The 18,077-nt window shown below is 41.2% G+C and overlaps 1 protein-coding gene across 2 annotated transcripts in view; it reads left to right on the forward strand.

The window, feature by feature from the left end:
* The window catches only part of homer1b (homer scaffold protein 1b), a 105,528-nt gene that overhangs the window by 23,069 nt on the left and 64,382 nt on the right, over positions 1–18,077 (forward strand). The window contains exon 2 of one of the 2 annotated variants that reach the window (XM_068029459.1): positions 14,617–14,773. In XM_068029459.1, the coding sequence (XP_067885560.1) occupies positions 14,617–14,773 (157 nt within the window). Of the gene's footprint in view, positions 1–14,616; positions 14,774–18,077 lie in introns of those variants that run through there. The other variant, XM_068029460.1, reaches the window with a different exon arrangement.

Below are 18,077 nucleotides of genomic sequence, written 5' to 3' on the forward strand. Positions count from 1 at the left end.
AAATGCCTTCTGGAAATCTAAGTACAATACCTCCACCGGTTCCCCTTTATCCACAGCACATGTAACTGTCTCAAAGAATTCCAATAAATTGGTTAAACGTGATTTTCCTTTCACAAACTCTGACTCTGCCTGATTACCTTAAATTTTTGTAAATGCTCTGCTATAACGTCTTTAATTTTAGTTTAGTTTAGAGATACAGCACTGAAACAGGTCCTTCGGCCCACCGAGTCTGTTCCGACCATCAACCGCCCATTTATACTAATCCTACACTAATCCCATATCCCTACCACATCCCCACCTGCCCTATATTTCCCTACCACCTACCTATACTAGGGGCAATTTATAATGGCCAATTAACCTATCAACCTGCAAGTCTTTGGCATGTGGGAGGAAACTGGAGCACCTGGAGGAAACCCACGCAGACACAGGGAGAACTTGCAAACTCCACACAGGCAGTACCCAGAATTGAACCTGGGTCGCTGGAGCTGTGAGGCTGCGGTGCTAACCACTGCGCCACTGTGCCGCTTCTAACATTTTCCCTAAGACAGATGTTAAGCTAACTGGCTTGGAGTTTCCTGCTTTCTGTCTCCCTCCCTTTTTGAATAAAGGAGTTACATTCGCTATTTTCCAATCTAATGGAACCTTCCCTGAATCTAGGGAATTTTGGAAAATTAAAGGAAATGCATCAACTATCTCTCTCTTTCCACTTTTTAAGACCCTAGGATGAAGTCCATCAGGACCCGGGGACTTGTCAGCCCGCAGCTCCAATGATTTGCTCAGTACCACTTCCCTGTGGTTATAATTTTCTTGAGTTCCTCCCTCCCTTCCATTTCCTGACATACAGCTAATACTGGGATGTTACTTGTATCCTAAATAGTGAAGACGGATGCAAAATATCTTCAATTCATCTACCATCTCTTTATCCATTATTAATTCCCCAGACTCACCTTTCTGTAGGGCCAATGCTCACTTTAACTCTTTTTCTAAATATCTCAAATTTCTCTCGCTATCTGTCTTTATATTTCTAGCTAGCTTTCCCTCATACTCTAATTTTACCTTCCTTATCAATCTTTTAGTCATTCTTTGCTTTTTTTATTATCTGTCCAGTCTTCTGACCTGCCTCACATCTTTGTGAAATTATGTGTTTTTTCTTTAAGTTTGAGATCTTTATCTGTTTTAGTTAACCACGGATGGTGGGTCCCACCCTTGGAATTTTTCTTTCTTGTTGAAATGTATCTATTCGTACTCTGAAATATCCCCTTAAATGTCTGCCACTGCTTGTCTATTGACCTATCCCTTAAGTTGAATTTCCAGTGCATTTTAGCTAGCTCTGCTTTCGTGCCCTCATAATTGCCCTTACTTAAGGTTAAATAAAAAGCTTAATAAAGTTTACTTTATCACTATTGTGCATATTTTTAGAAACATGCATAGCTAGATCCTAATTTTTAATTTTTTTTTCCAGTAAAATCCTATAGATTAACTTGGCAGCTTGTATATCGCTCGTGATATTTAGGGTTTTGATCATAAACTGAGACAATAGAATTAGCACAAGTTAAATGAAGTAATTTGACTTGCATCATCATTCAGGCCCTCTTTTTGGGAGTTCCATTAGGTTTTATTTATTGCCTTCCTCCTTCTATGTCTGCTGAATATGAAATCTGTCAAATTTGTTCTTGAATGCCTTAACAGGGTCGAGGTTAACTGCACTAGATGACAATCTCAAGTTCCATTTTAACTTGATTTGTAAAATAGCTCCTCAACTCGCATTTATATCTAATCTCTTGTAACTGCCTCTAGTATTACAAGGGCAATTTTATTTAATTTGACATTAGAAAATTGGCTCAATTTTCCCTCGTCACTATAATTTTTTTCAGTTTTGGCTATAGAAAAAAATAGGAGCAGGATGTAAACCATGGCATGGAGTCAACTCCCCCTTGGCCCCTTTATTCCCTTCACCCACTTGATCCTGGCCGTCACGTGGGACTAAGTCCTCTTGATTCAGGCTCAGGCTGGGTGTTTGGCATATCGGGGTTACAGGAGAGCCACCCTCCACCTAATCCACTAGCTACAGTTAATGGCTTAGTACAAAGAGGAAGAAACTCAGTCCTTTCTTTAACTATCAATTTACTTTATTCACGTTGTTGTACAATGTAAGAATAAGGCTTATATACTTGGTTAGACAAAAGCATGCAACTCAAACTGGGTTATACAGTTAATAACAAAGCTCGCTAGAATCGATAAGCACACCCACTAGGTTCCTCTGACCTTTCCCTGACCTAGTCACAGAAAACAAAGGATAATACCCGAAAAAGGGGAGAGCTGACGCTGGCCAGGCGTTCCATTCTCTCTCTTTTACGTCGTCGCCGCTTTGCTCACGCAGGGTCTTCCACTTCCGCGATGGTTGGTCTCCGGAGTTTCTTGCTGGCTGCATGCCCGAGATTCTCCATACTTATTCTCTTTCTTATCTCTTTGAGCTGTGCTTTTTCTTTCCGGTTGGTTTAGGCCTGCTCACCTCATTCGTATCTTCTCCTTATTGGCCCAGGCCCAAAGACCCCGGTATCACTCCGTGTCCAAGTAAGGCTCTATTCCTGTGATCTCTCCCTTGTCTTTCACATAGATTAATTACTTCAAACTGGTTTTTACCAGCACAGGCCAGTGTCTGAGCTTGGGTTACTTTAGTTCACAAGCAATGCAACAGTTTGTAACAGACTCTGTACTTCTTGCAGCCGCTGGCCAACAAGGAGTAGGCCATTCCAATACGATCATGGCTGATCATCCAAACTCAGTACCCTGTTCCCACTTTCTCCCCATATCCCTTGATCCCTTTAGCCCTAAGAACTATATATAACTTTCTTTCATGTATTTAATGATTTGGACTCAAATGTTTTCCATGGTAAAGAATTCCAGAGGTTCACCACTTTCTGGGTGAAGAAATCCCCCCTCATCTCGGTCCTGAATGGCTTACCCCTTATCCTTAGACTGTGACCCCTGGTCCTGGACTCCCCCGCCATCAGGAACATCCTTCCTGCATCTAGTCTGTCCAGTCCTGTTAGAGTTTTGTAGGTTTCTATAACCTCCTGGGACAAAAGGTGAAGTCACATGGGATCAGAGGTGAGCTGGCAAGATGGATACATAACTGGCTCAGTCATAAGACAGAGGGTAGCAGTGCAAGGGTGCTTTTCTGAATGGAGGGATGTGACTAGTGGTGGTCCGCAGGGATCAGTGCTGGGACCTTTGCTCTTTGTGGTATATATAAATTATTTGGAGGAAAATGTAGCTGGTCTGATTAATAAGTTTGCAGACGACACAAAGGTTGGTGGAGTTGCGGATAATGATGAGGATTGTCAGAGGATACAGCAGGATATAGATCGGTTGGAGACTTGGATGGAGAAATGGCAGATGGAGTTTAATCCGAACAAATGTGAGGTAATGCATTTTGGAAGGTCTAATGCAGGTGGGAAGTATACAGTAAATGGCAGAGCCCTTAGGAGTATTGACAGGCAGAGAGATCTGGGCGTACAGGTCCACAGGTCACTGAAAGTGGCAATGCAGGTGGATGAGGTAGTCAAGAAGGCATACGGCATGCTTGCCTTCATCGGTCGGGGCATAGAGTATAAAAATTGGCAAGTCCTGCTGCAGCTGTACAGAACCTTAGTTAGGCCACACTTAAAATATTGCGTGCAACTCTGGGTCGCCACACTACCAGAAGGACGTGGAGGCTTTGGAGAGGGTACAGAAGAGGTTTACCAGGATGTTGCCTGGTCTGGAGGGCATAGGCTATGAGGAGAGGTTGGATAAACTGATTGTTTTCACGAACGACGGAGGTGGAGGGGCGACATGATAGAGGTTTACAAAGTTATGAGCGGCATGGACAGAGTGGATAGTCAGAAGCTTTTTCCCAGGGTGGAAGAGTCAGTTACTAGGGGACATAGGTTTAAGGTGATAGGGGCAAAGTTTAGAGGGGATGTGCGAGGCAAGTTCTTTACACAGAGGGTGGTGAGTGCCTGGAACTTGCTGCCGGGGGAGGTGGTGGAAGCAGGTACGATAATGACGTTTAAGAGGCATCTTGCCAAATACATGAATAGGATGGGAATAGAGGGATATGGTCCCTGGAAGTGCAGAAGGTTTTAATTTAGGCAGGCATCAAGATCGGCGCAGGCTTGGAGGGCCGAATGGCCTGTTCCTGTGCTGTACTGTTCTTTGTTCTTTGTTTGTTCTTATCCCCTCTCATTCTTCTAAACTCTAGCGAATACAAGCCCAATTGACCCAATCTCTCTTTATACGTTAGTCCTGCCATCCCAGGAATCAGTCTGGTGAACCTTTGCTGCACTCCCAACAATTGCAGCAAGACATCCTTGCTCCTGTACTAATAATGGGTAAGGATCGAGCTGCTGCATAAGAAATTAATGATTCTTTTACAGAATTTGGGTGTCCACAGAACTTCTCCATTGAATTGGTCTGGTTCAAATTTGAGGTTGTTCTAGGGCAATTTTTTTTTTTTTGAGACAAGAAATTAATGAAGTCTAATATTTCTGGATTTATTTATCTAGTGTCCTTATTCTGTATTAAGGTACTAGATTCTTCTAACCTTGAGTACCACAGGGACCAGTCTCTTGTGGATAATCAGCTGTCTTAGTTGCTCAATTCTACTTTACCAGTTGTCTTGTCAATTTTCTATAGTCTCTTGCTGTACAGTGCATCTGACTCCTCAAGAGCTTGGGTTGGTTTGACAACTTATTACTCGGCAAAATTGCAGCGCGAAGTAGCTAATTACTAATTCTTGGACACTGACATTAGCAATCAATACACAGACTTTAAATGGTTACTTAATGAGAATGATTGATTGAATAAAATTGTTTTCCATGGCCTTGTTGCCACCAATGGCCAATTTAAATTGGGAGTTAGATTAGGTGATGTGGAATGCTCGGGTTGTGTGCCAAATAAGCATCCGATAGCTCATGTAATTTGCAGCCAATTGTGAACTCTGATCTTGTATACAGAAAATGAATGGGAGTAGGGAATACTGTACTGTCACTAGATTAGTAAGTGTGAGAAAGCCAGAATCTAGAAACCTGTAATTCAGGATTATATTGCCTTAAAAAAAAAAAGGTTTTCCAGTTTAACATAAAAGACTTAGATTTGTCAAGAAAACCTTGTATGCTAAATGAGGAATTTTTAATTAATCGGTTGAAAACTTGCATTAAACTTTTAATGGGAAAACCCCTGTAGTTAACTTTAAAAAAAAAAGAAATAATGGCAGTCAAGATGGCCACCTCAACTTGCACCTGAAACACCTTCTTGTATTCCAAAAGATCCACCCAGAGACAGAGGTTTGAGAAACATGGACCCAGGACAATGGCTTGCTTTAAGTGATTGAATTATCTAAAATTACTTCATTAGCATAGCATCCTGGGGCCCGTGGAGTTAATCCCTAACCTTGAATTTCATTAGAAGATTCAAGAAAACCTGAGGCAGTCATGTGACTGTCCATTTGGGTGGAAGCTGCTTTTTTTCCCCCTTGGGCAAAGACACACCAGTTAGAGTGTGCAGCAGCAGAGAAGGCGTTCTCCCTGTCTCCCACAAGTTTGAAAACCGTCTGCGACTGTGAATCCCTCCAAGCCTACAGATTGCTACAGGCAGAGACCAGGGGAAGAGAACCAACGACATGTCTGCCTCCAAGAAAGCCTGGAGCCAAGTGGGCCAGCCACAAAGTGCACCTGGACCAGCCAAGGACTTCAGGAAAACAGCTTCAGCTGGAAAACCACCGAATCATCCACTTCACCAACCGTGTATTTATGTTCCATTTATTCTAAACTCTAATCCAACCACCAACTCTACTTTCCCCTCTAATCTATTTGCGTATGTGTGATTCTTGTGTGAATGTGTAGCATAAATTTATTTTATCTAGATTGGTTTTAGATTAAATATAATAAACTCACCTCTTTCTTGTTTAAACTCAAGAAAACCTGTCCAATTGGTCCTTTCACGATCACATTAAAGGTAAAAGCTAAAACACTCAGAGGTGGTAAGCACAACCACGGTTTAAAAAGGGAATAAACCCTGTTGCAGTCAAAAGAGGAAGGACAAGAGGGGAGCCTGAGACTACCTCCTTACTTGGCCGTAACACATTTGTATAGCACCTTTCATGACCTCAGGACATCCAAAGCCCTTTATAGCAAAGTGAATACTTTTGAAGTGTAGTCACTGTAATCTAGGAAATGAGTTGCATTTTACCTAGGCCATGAGTTGTGCTTCTATTGACATTGGGAAAGAGAAAATGTTGAATGAACCCATTTCAGTTGCCAGTATGATCGAGCTTTAGGCTCCTTTTTGAGCAGGAATCAAGGGACTCTGCTTTTTGCCCAGAAGTTAATGTTCAGACTATAAATCAGCAGGTGGTCTCTTGGAGGAGTTACTGTATGTCTTGCTGAAGAGAATGAACTTGCATGCTGTTGGGGAATCTAAAGTTGGGGTAGTGTCTCTCATTAGCAAAATTTCAACCCAGTTATTCATCTGTCTAGTTTCCACCTGTGTATTTCAAAGACAGTTAAAACAATGTGGGTATCACTTCTCAATTTGCATGCACCTTGACTACCTAGAAGGACAAAGGCAGCAGACAGATGGAAACTCCACCACCTCAAGTTCCCCTCCAAGTTGCACACTACTATGACTGGGACCTATATCACTGTTCCTTCTGTCACTAAGTCAAAAACCTGGAACTCCTTTCCGAACAGCATTGTGGGTGTACCATTGGACTGCAGCAGTTCAAATAAATGGCTCACTGCCATCTTCTCAAGGTCAATTGGGGATGGACAACAAATGCTGGCCTTGCCATTGATCATGTCCCAAAAACACATTTTTTCAAATATCTAACTCTTCAAAATGCAATCTATTCAGAATTTCACATCCTATGAAAAACTTGCCTCTTTTGAGGACTAAGATACTTTTGCACTTGCATTGCATTCAATTGCAGCTTATAAATGTATAATGTATTCAATGAATACATTTTCAAGGAACTGAAGTCAGTCCTTTCATTGCATTTCACAGTTTTCGTCTGACAGTTGATACTTGGCAGATTGCTTTCATTGGGCCAAACCTTCCTTTGGGGGTGGTGGGGGTCAAGGGGGAAAGAAAGGACAAGTGTGCAATGCATGCCATTATTACTGAGCAAATTGGCAGCAACTTCAGGGGAAAAGATATGCCGTGAGTTGCGGATCTCCAGAACTTGCTGGTTAATTTATGCCATTTGCCTTGCACAAATCTCTGCCTTAGCCGCAACATGTTTTTTTTGAAGCACTTTCTGGATTTGCTTATTAATTGCCCATTAAATGCTCAGCAGAAAGTTGGGGCTCCTAAATAACTGCAGAAGTAACATTTTAATTGTTAATGCAATGATCCAATCCCTTCCCCCAGCACAGAAAGGGAACCATTTAAACTGGTGTCTCATGCTTGCATGTAGTAAGTTGATCTTGGAGATTTTAAAAATGTAAATTAAAAATTCCTTTTTTTACTTTTTCTCTTTTTCCTCTTAATCCAATCTCTTTTTTCCCCCCTCTTTTTGTACTTGATCTGACTTTAATTCATACTCCTTCTCCATCATTCCTCTTTCTTAAATCCTTAAATCTCATTAGTTAAGGAGATACACAGGTCTTGTCATTCATTGGCCCTGACAACATCTGCCATGCTGTTATCAACTCGTACTTCCAGCAAGTTGTGGCGCAAAATTACATTCAAGCTGAAGTGTACAGGAAAATGTTTAATAGTGTATGCTGTGAAGTGCACTGGTCCAGCAAGATTCAACCTATTTAACCTGCAGCATTTAAGGTGCCATGACTCTTCCTGTTTTGAGAAGGTTATTTCTCATTGGATGGTTCTGTCCTAATTAGGGTGGCTGTCATCCTGTTGGAGCATTCTTGTTACTGCAACTTTTACTGCTAAAAGAAATATATTTGCATCCAAGTTTCATAAGTCTCATTTTACGAATTAAAATGGTAACTCTGGGGACAAAAGTGATCGACAACCTGTCCCTATGATTCTAAAGACTTTGTCGTGACTAAAGCATCAACTTAGAGTCAAGTATAACATTGCCTCTTGAAAGAATAATTGACTATTTACTTTAACTTTCTCATTTAATACAGTTTTTTCATTGTTTTTGCATTTGAGGAATAGAGGACTATAACAGAAGTCCACGATTTAATGTAGTAATGCATGGCCTGAGGAAGCAGCAAGCATAATGAGCTGAATGGCTTTTTCTTTATTTTTTGACTGTTCATCTTAGTGTACAACTTTAATTTCTATGTATTAGAGTGCAACTTAAATTCCTAGGTAACCAGCACAGGAGGCAATTTGAATAGGGAATAAGGTTTGATTAATTCAGGGTCCTACATTGCAATTTATCAAACAGGATGGGAGAGGAGAGAATAAAGTCTTTATCCTTTTACCACTCACCCCACCCAAATTAACGACCAATAGTGTTATGCACCTTGTAATTTGTACAGAAGAAGGAATTTTCCTCCACACGAGATCAGGTGGCAGATTGTTCAACCTTGCCCGTCTAAAAGCAAAGACCAAAGTACGGAAAGTCCTCATCAGGGAACTCCTCTTTGACGATGCTGCATTAACATCTCACACAGAAGAGTGTCTGCAGAGACTCATCGACAGGTTTGCGGCTGCCTACACCGAATTTGGCCTAACCATCAGCCTCAAGAAAACGAACATCATGGGACAGGACGTCCGAAATGCCCCATCCATAAATATCGGTGACCACGCTCTGGAAGTGGTTCAAGAGTTCACCTACCTAGGCTCAACTATCACCAGTAACCTGTCTCTCAATGCAGAAATCAACAAGCACATGGGAAAGGCTTCCACTGCTATGTCCAGACTGGCCAAGAGAGTGGGAAAATGGGGCAGTGACACAGAATACAAAAGTCCAAGTGTATCAAGCCTGTGTCTTCAGTACCTTGCTCTACGGCAGCGAGGCCTGGACAACGTACGTCAGCCAAGAGCGACGTCTCAATTCATTCCATCTTTGCTGCCTCCGGAGAATCCTTGGCATCAGGTGGCAGGACCGTATCTCCAACACTGAAGTCCTCGAGGTGGCCAACATCCCCAGCATATACACCCTACTAAGCCAGCGGCGCTTGAGACGGCTTGGCCATGTGAGCCATATGGAAGATGGCAGGATCCCCAAGGACACATTGTACAGCGAGCTTGTCACTGGTATTAGACCCACCGGCCGTCTTTGTCTCAGCTTTAAAGACGTCTGCAAACGTGACATGAAGTCCTGTGACATTGATCACAAGTCGTGGGAGTCAGTTGCCATTGATCGCCAGAGCTGGCGGGCAACCATAAAGGCGGGGCTAAAGTGTGGTGAGTCGAAGGCAGTTGGCAGGAAAAAGACAGAAGCACAAGGAGAACGCCAACTGCGTAACAGCCTGTCAACCAATTTTATCTGCAGCACCCGTGGAAGAGTCTGCTACTCTAGAATTGGCCTTTATAGCCACTCCAGGCACTGCTTCACAAACTACTGACCACCTCCAGGCGCTTACCCATTGTCTCAAGACAAGGAGGTCAAAGAAGAAATCTTAAAATACTAATTCTAATTTTAGAACCATAGGTTACAGCACAGAAGGAGGCCATTCAGCCCATCGTGTCTTTGCCAGTTGAAAAAAACTAGCCACCCAATCTAATCCCACCTTCCAGCACCTGGTCCATAGCCTTGTGGGTTACTGCACTTCAGGTGCATGTCCAGGTAACTTTTAAAAAGAGTTGAGGGTTCTGCCTCCACCACCGATCCGGGCTGTGAATTCCAGACACCCACCACCCTCTGAATGGAAATGGTTTTCCTCATGTCCCTCTAATCCTTCTACCAATCACCTTAAATCTCTGCTCCCTGGTAATTAACCTCTCCACTAGGGGAAACAGGTCCTTCATGTCTACTCTATCTATGCCCCTTTTTATAATTTTGTACACCTCAATCAAGTCACCCCTCAGCCTCCCCTGTTCTAAGGAAAGCCACCCTAGCCGATCCAATCTTTCCTCATAGCTGCAACTTTCAAGCCCTGGCAACCTGCTTGTAAATCTCCTCTGTACTCTCTCCAGAGCAATTGTGTCTTTCCTGTAATGTGGTGACCAGAACTAACCAGTATTTTATACAGTTACAGCATTACATCCCTGTTTTTGTATGCTATACCTTGGCCAATAAAGGATAACATTCCATATGCCTTCACTACTCTATCTACCTGTCCTGCCACCTTTCAGGGACCTGTGGATATGCACTCCAAGGTGTCTCATTTCCTCTACCCCTTAATATCCTCCCGTCTATTGTGTATTCCCTTGCTTTTTTTGCCCTCCCCAAATGCATGACCTCTCACTTCTGTGGATTGAATTCCATTTGCTACTTTTCCACCCACTCAACCAAACCATTGATATCATTCTGGAGTTGTCAGCTATCCTCTTCACTATCAACTACACGGCCAATTTTTGTGTAATCTGCAAATTTCCCAATCATGCCTCCCACATTTAAGTCCAAATCATTAATATGTACCACAAACAGCAAGGAACCCAACACTGAGCTCTGTGGAACACCACTGGAAATAGCTTTCCATTTGCAAAAACGTCCATCAACCACTACCCTTTGTTTTCGGTCACTGAGCCAATTTTGGATCCAACTTGCCACACTCCTCAGTATCCCATGGGTTTTCATTTTACTGACCAGTCTGCCATGCGGGACCTTGTCAAATGCCTTACTAAAATCCATGTAGACCACATCCACTGCACTACCCTCATCAATCCTCCTTGTTACTTCCTCAAAGAATTCAATCAAGTTAGTAAGACATGACCTTAACAAATCCATGCTGACTATCCCTGATTTAATCTGTGCCTTTCTAAGTGGCAGTTTATCCTGTCTCTCAGAATTGATTCTAATAATTTACCCACCACTGAGGTCAGACTGATCATGCTCTCGATCATTATTTGGCCTATCCTTTGTACCCTTTTTTAAACAATGGTATAACGTTCGCAGACTTCCAATCCTTTGGTACCTTGCCTGAGGATTTGAAGATGATCCTCAAAGCATCTGCTATTTCCTTCTTGGCTTCCTTTAACAGCCAGGGATACAATCCATCCAGCCCTGGCGATTTATCCACTTTCCAGGATGTCAGACCCTCTAGTACGACCTCTCATTATGCTTATTGTATCTAATATTTCACACTCCTCTTTTACTACAATGTCTGCGTCATCCCTCTCCTTTGTGAAGGCCGAGACAAAAAACTCAAGAACCCTGCCTACATCTTCATCCACGCATAAGTTCCCTTGTACATCTCTGATAGGCCCTACCCTTTCCTTAGTTATCCTCTTGCCCTTAATGTACTGATAAAACCTCAGTTTTCCTTGATTTTTACCTGCAAATAATTCATGTCCTCTCTTTGCTTTCCTAATTTCTTTTTTTACTTCACCCCTGCACTTTCCATACTCCTGTAGACTTTCTGAAGTATTAAGTTTTTTTTTGTGACCATCACAAGCTTTCTTTTTCTGCTTTATCGTACCTTGTATGCTTCAAGATAACCGGGGGCTCTAGATTTGGCCGTTCCACCCTTTATCTTTGTGGGGACATGTCTACTGTGCCTGTCGAATCTTGCTTTTACGCTCTTGTTTAAGTGAGGCATGTATTGCAGTCACCAATTAATATGCAAATTGTAAGGTAGAAATTCAGTAGCTGCTTGGCAACAACCAGTGCCATTTCCAACTTTACTGAGCCAACACTTGCTGTTTTAATGTAACATTGCGGAGCCCAGATTAACCCCGGCCCTGCTTCAGCTGTCGACTTCACCCATGTCTGTCAACCAAAGCTTTCAATTGGTTAACCCGAGGACTAGTGACTGTGTACTCCACTTTGCAGCCTTCTCGGCTGTCCTTCCATTACACAAATATTTGGTTACTCGTACCTGCTGCTTTGCTCATTTGATTTGGCTGTCCTATTTTGATTTTAAAATTACATTTTGAAAAGAGTAATTTAATATCAGAACTTAAACGCTAAAAGTTGTTTAAACCAAGAGTTGTAATACTAATTAATTTAGCAGGCGATATAACCGCTGCTGTTTAATGGATTGTGCTAGAAGAATGGACAAATCATGATTTCTACTTTTAGGTACAAAATAACAACAAAAGACAATCTAGCTATGGTGTACAAGCAAGGTTGCTTGTTTACATTTCATCTAGTCAGTGTCAAAAGCCATTCACATCCTTCAAAAGGTGAGGATGTTGTCATCAGCAGCATTAAAATTGAAGGATTGAAAATGCTGGAATCCAGAGTCCCTTTATCGGTCATTACAATTCCTTGGAGTGCAGGAACAGCCTGCACTCTATTCTCTAAAGGAGAGCATATGTTGGGCCTCTGGCTGAAGGGAGGACATTGGTAGTAAGAGCTCAGAATCTGGTCTTGAGCAGTGAAGGATAGGTGTACGCTTTATCCCCATTTTAAATTCCTTTCAGAATGTTCCTCAGTTATTGCATCAACTTTATACTAAGAGTCTTCAGATCTCCAATTAATGATCCTGCATTTTAAAACTTTGTATATCCCTTCATTGCACTTTTGTTTCTATCTCTGCTTCCCCCTCTGCCATTTCTCACCCAACCCCTAAAATCATGCACTTTCTTATTTGTCTCATGGCATTCACTGCAGCTGAATGATTAATTATTAAATAGTAGAAGCAACAGCCGTGACTTTTAAATTGAGTATTTTACTTGTAGAACTTCAAAATCTTGATTTGAATTACTGCTCTTTAAAGTTGAAATATTTGTTTCATGCAGCCCAACAGTAATCCTTGAGGTATTAACTATTAAGTGGATTCAGCTGCACTGTGACTGTAACGTTTAGAATTTCAGCTTGCAGAAATAGAATTGGAAGGTCCAGAAAGGAGCAGCTTCATGTAGCTGCTGAAGTGTGAACAATCACACTTGCCAGATAAGTAGTTTTGTAAACTTATGAAACCAGAATTGTATTTTCTAATTGAAAGAGGGTACAGTAAAATAGGATCACTAACTTGCCATGCGCCAGGATGTGCTTAAAAGCACATAGTAAAAAAAAAAATTCTGAAGTGTTTTAAGTGAATTGGGCTTGTAAAATGTGACCTCTCATCTGTGCTTGCTTCGCTTTGATCGCAGTAATGCAGTGAAATCATGTATGCTGCATTAGTTTAATTTTTTTGAACAGATTTTGAACTATAATCCTATGTTGGCCTGCTCTCTCCTGTTCCTGGTGTGGGAAAGCTAATAATTTTGACCAATGGTTTTTGTGCAACCAGAACAAGATGAGCCTTTTTAGGTTTTCAAAGTCTTGCTTCGAGTTTTATTTTTGAAACTTCAGATGTAATTTCCACAATGAAATGAATGAATAAAGGAAGGTGGTAAAGATATTTTGGAATTGACTGTGTTGAAGTGGTTGTAATGTCTTCAGGTTTTATGGTTCTGTTAATTTCCTGGGGGAGGCAGAAAGAATTGTACATATTCTAAAATGGATTTTGAAAAATGCTGCATCAAGGCAAAATGGCTTCATTCTAGCTCCATTTAAGAATGAAGACTTTTTCAATGTTGAATGATGCCTTGTATATAATGGTAGGGTGTGACAACGTAACGATTGTTTTTTGGTGTGTAGGTGAAAACCCAATTGAGACACTAGTTTTGTTATCCCAGGAATGCTACAAAGTTCCAAGTGCACCATTGTGCAGTATTTTCCAGTGTGCAGCGCTTTGATATACAACAGATAAATTAGTTTGAGTATATTACTTATTCATTTTTCTGCATTGTCACAGCTGACCACCTTTTATATTGAAAGATTTGGTATAATTTGTAGGTGCACAATCAAAATATCAACAATCATGTTGGAACTTAAACAAACAAACTTGTGGGAAAGGTTTGTCAGATGCTGACTGACCTCTGCATGTGTACTTTCGTTTCAGGCTTCCAAAATTGTAGCCTTTCTACATTAGTGCAATATGTTTGTTAGAATAGTATATGGCTTTCAGATTAAAGCTTTCACATTTGTGATAGTTTATACTTAATTTATCTCCTGGACAGTGAGCAGATTGTTGGGTTTAATTTTCAATTGGCAGATCAATCCCTATAATGCCACATTGAAATCTTTCATCCAACTAAGGTTTAACTGCTAGTCAATTACCAGATTTTTGTTGCTCCTGGGTGGAAATGCGGAAATGCTTTGGCAAAAGTTAGTTATGCCTTAAGTGGACTGTTTCCTCTTCCTTCTCTGTTGTTCCCTTTATTCCCCAATATGTTATATTTTTGTAAGGAAGAGGTTTTAAGTGGTGAAAGCAAAGCATTGCTAATTAATGTTGAGAAATGTTGGCCTGTACAAATGCAAGGGGAGGAGAGATATTTCCATGTTGGGTCGGTATGTTTAGTAGCTGAGCGTTCAGATTGCATAGCTAGCATTTCCTAATTGGGGAAAACATCTGCTAATTGCGAAGTTTTTCAGTTCAATTGCTTCAAATGAAAACTGAAGTGAATTGAACTATTTGACTATTCTCCATTCCCAGCATGATTGTGCACAAGCAATTTTATAGTCTGACCAAGTTCATAATTTATATTTTCTACCCCTAGGGAGCAGCCCATCTTCAGCACCCGAGCCCATGTCTTCCAGATTGATCCTACCACAAAGAAGAACTGGGTTCCCACTAGCAAACATGCTGTGACTGTGTCCTATTTCTATGACAATACACGCAATGTGTACAGGATAATCAGCCTTGATGGGTCAAAGGTGAGAACTACATGAAAGTACAATGCGTAAGAGGCTGGGGTTTTTCTATTGTATCTGTTTTGCTGTCTGACTTTTTTTTTTAAAAAAACATTAAGAGCTTAGGAATTCTGTTTAATTAAAAAAATATTAAAACTGTGGTTGAACCTGTCTTTATAATTATCCAATACCTGGAATCATTGTAGGCTTTTTAAAAAATCTGACTTATTTCCAAAGCCTCTTTCTTTTAAAATTGAGCCTTTTCATTTAACCTGTTCTGAATTGCAGTCCTCTGCCCTCCCGATCAACCCAAGTACCTGATTTGCTTTGTTAGTAACTGCCTCACACTCTGATGCTGCCAAAGTAGGGTTTGATCAATTGATTGCTTCTAATACTTTCCCTTTTTGGTTTCTAGCAACAGAGGTCACAAAATGGGACTCTTATTTTTTGAAGGGTTTGCTTTCCAATTTCTGGTTATGTTTTCCTTCACCTTGTTTTTTTGGCCACCCTGTGAGCATGACAGCAGATTCAAAGATCTCTTGGTAGCTGCATTCTTAGGTGTTATCCACAGGCACAGGGCATGAGGGATTTACTGGCAGGCTTCTTCCAACTACTTGCCCACCTTTTCAAGCCATAGGGAATGCCTGAAATACCCTTGAGCACCAACTTGCAATGCCTTAATTTGCTAAGATGCTTTCTGGGACCTGCATGGCACTTTTGTTTATATTTTCCTCTAGTTTGGAGCCATTGATTTTTTTTTTTCTTTTAAACTTGTGTTGTTTGTTGCCATCTCCTTACTGAAATGATGGTTTTGTCCACATCATAAAGGGATACCAGTAGGCTTGTCATACTTTATAATTTCCCATGGCCTTTCATGTTACACTTTGGTGTTTTTCCAATATGTGTTGCCCTATACTTATCCATATTAAAATCCATTTGCCACATATCTACATAACTGCCTATCTATTGAATTGATCCAAGCCTATCTGAGGATAGTGAATTTTTCCCCCAATTTTTACCTATCAAAAATAAATTTAATACTATTATGGATCCACTGTAGCAGAATTCTCCATAATTTCCTGTGAAATTCCACTGGTGACTTTTTTCCTCCTATTTAGCATTTACACCACGCTCTGTCTTCTGTTGCCAAGCCAGTTCTATTTCCATCTAAACATCTAATTTTTAAGATATAGAAAAAATGTTCTTTAACACAAAGATTCCAGGCATTTGAATGCAACTGTGGAGATCTAGGCTGGCACTCCATTGTGGTACTGAGGGCCGTCTTTTGAATGCAACGTTAGAGTAGACGGGCCTTGGTTTATCAGGTATCCACTATTTTGAATTGGAATGGGGGAGTTATCCCGTGTCCTTGCCAATATCATTGCTGTTTGTGGGAGCTTGCTCTGTGCAAATTCGTTGCCATCTTTCCTACATTACAACAGAGAGTGGTGGGTGCGTGGAATGCATTGCCAGCGGTGGTAGTAGAAGCAGATACATTAGGGACATTTAAGCGACTCTTAGATAGGCACATGGATGATAGCAGTATGAAGGGTATGTAGTTAGTTTGATCCTAGAGTAGGTTAAAGGTTTGGCACAACATTGTGGGCCGAAGGGCCTGTACTGTGCTGTACTGTTCTATGTTCTATACAACCGTGACTACTCTTCAAAAGTACTTAATTGGCTCTGAAGCACTTTGGAACATCCCACGGTCTTGAAAGGAGCTATATAAATACAAGTTTTTTTTAAAAGAAAGATTGATGCTGTATCTGATACTTCAATTAAAAATGACCCCCTTTGGTTTAGTTTAGCGATACAGCACTGAAACAGGCCCTTCGGCCCACGGAGTCTGTGCCGACCATCAACCACCCATTTATTCTAATCCTACACTAATCCCATATTCCTACCAAACATCCCCACCTGTCCCTATATTTCCCTACCATCTACCTATACTAGGGGCAATTGCTAATGGCCAATTTACCTATCAACCAGCAAGTCTTTGGCATGTGGGAGGAAACCGGAGCACCCGGAGGAAACCCACGCAGACACAGGGAGAACTTGCAAACTTGCATGGTACAATGAAGAATGGCTAAATCATATACTATCTTTTGAATCAACTAGTTCATAAACTATCATTGTCTTGATCAGATTAGTTGGGTACTGGATCTCAACCTCAGATTAATCAAAGTATAACTTGGCGTAAGGTGCCTTGACTGAGTGTCTTGATAATGCAAGCTGAAATATAGATTTGAACAGTGTACGCTTCAGATTACTTTAACACTACATTCCGAACAAAGTACAAGTTTATATTTGAGTAAAATAGCAAATATATACCCTGGCTTCGGTATGAATTTTATCTCTATCGTATACAGAATAACAGACACAAAGCTGTTAATGTATACTGTTGGTAGATCAGCTGTTGAGTGGCATTCTTGGGATAGAACCTTTTTTTTTATTTCCCTAGAAATGCAGAAGCTAGTACATTTCCAGATTGCAGAGAGGTCTCCTTGGAACAAGAAAATACAGTTTACTATTTTTTTTTTTTTTAGTTTTTAAAGAGGATTTTTTTGTTGCAATAAATTAATTCTGAATTTGGGTGTATATAACTCATTAACAGGGCCTGTGTTAAGGCTGTGCAATCCATACAATGGCACAGAGCCCTGGGTGGATCCAGTCCCTGTTACCCAGCTGCCACTGGCAACATTGGCCAGTCCAAGTAGGCCTAGCTCTCTACCTAATATACTCTTTCTGCATGGTTCTTCCCTATCATTGGCGAAGTTGAGACATGCAACTTGTGATGTTGTAATTCGTGGCCCTGAGCAGATCCAGCCTCAGAACTGAAAATTTGCACAGGACTCCTGCAAAGCAATAAAATAAAAGCAAAATACTGCAGATACTGGAAATCTGAAATAAAGACAAGAAATGCTGGAAATACTCAGCAGGTCTGGCAGCATCTGTGGAGAGAGAAGCAGAGTTAACGTTTCAGGTCAGTGACTCGTCATCAGAACTGGCAGATATTAGAAATGTAAAAGGTTTTAAAGCGGGGGGTGGGGCAAGAGATAACAAGAGAAAGTGTTGATAGGACAGAGGGTCACAGAGAGTAACTGACCAGAAGGTCATTGAACAAAGGCAAACGGTAAGTTAATGGTATGCTGAAAGACAAAGCGTTAGTACAGAGAGGGTGTGAATAGACTGTAAAGCACAAAGCACTCCAAGCACTTCCTTTTTCCTCAACCGAGGATTTCCCCACCCACCCACTGAGGTTGACAGGGCCCTCCACCATGTCCAGCCCATTTCCCACACCTCTACCCTCATCCCTTCCCCTCCCTCC

This window comes from Heterodontus francisci, chromosome 4 (genome assembly GCF_036365525.1).
Source record: "Heterodontus francisci isolate sHetFra1 chromosome 4, sHetFra1.hap1, whole genome shotgun sequence".
Lineage (NCBI taxonomy): Eukaryota > Metazoa > Chordata > Chondrichthyes > Heterodontiformes > Heterodontidae > Heterodontus > Heterodontus francisci.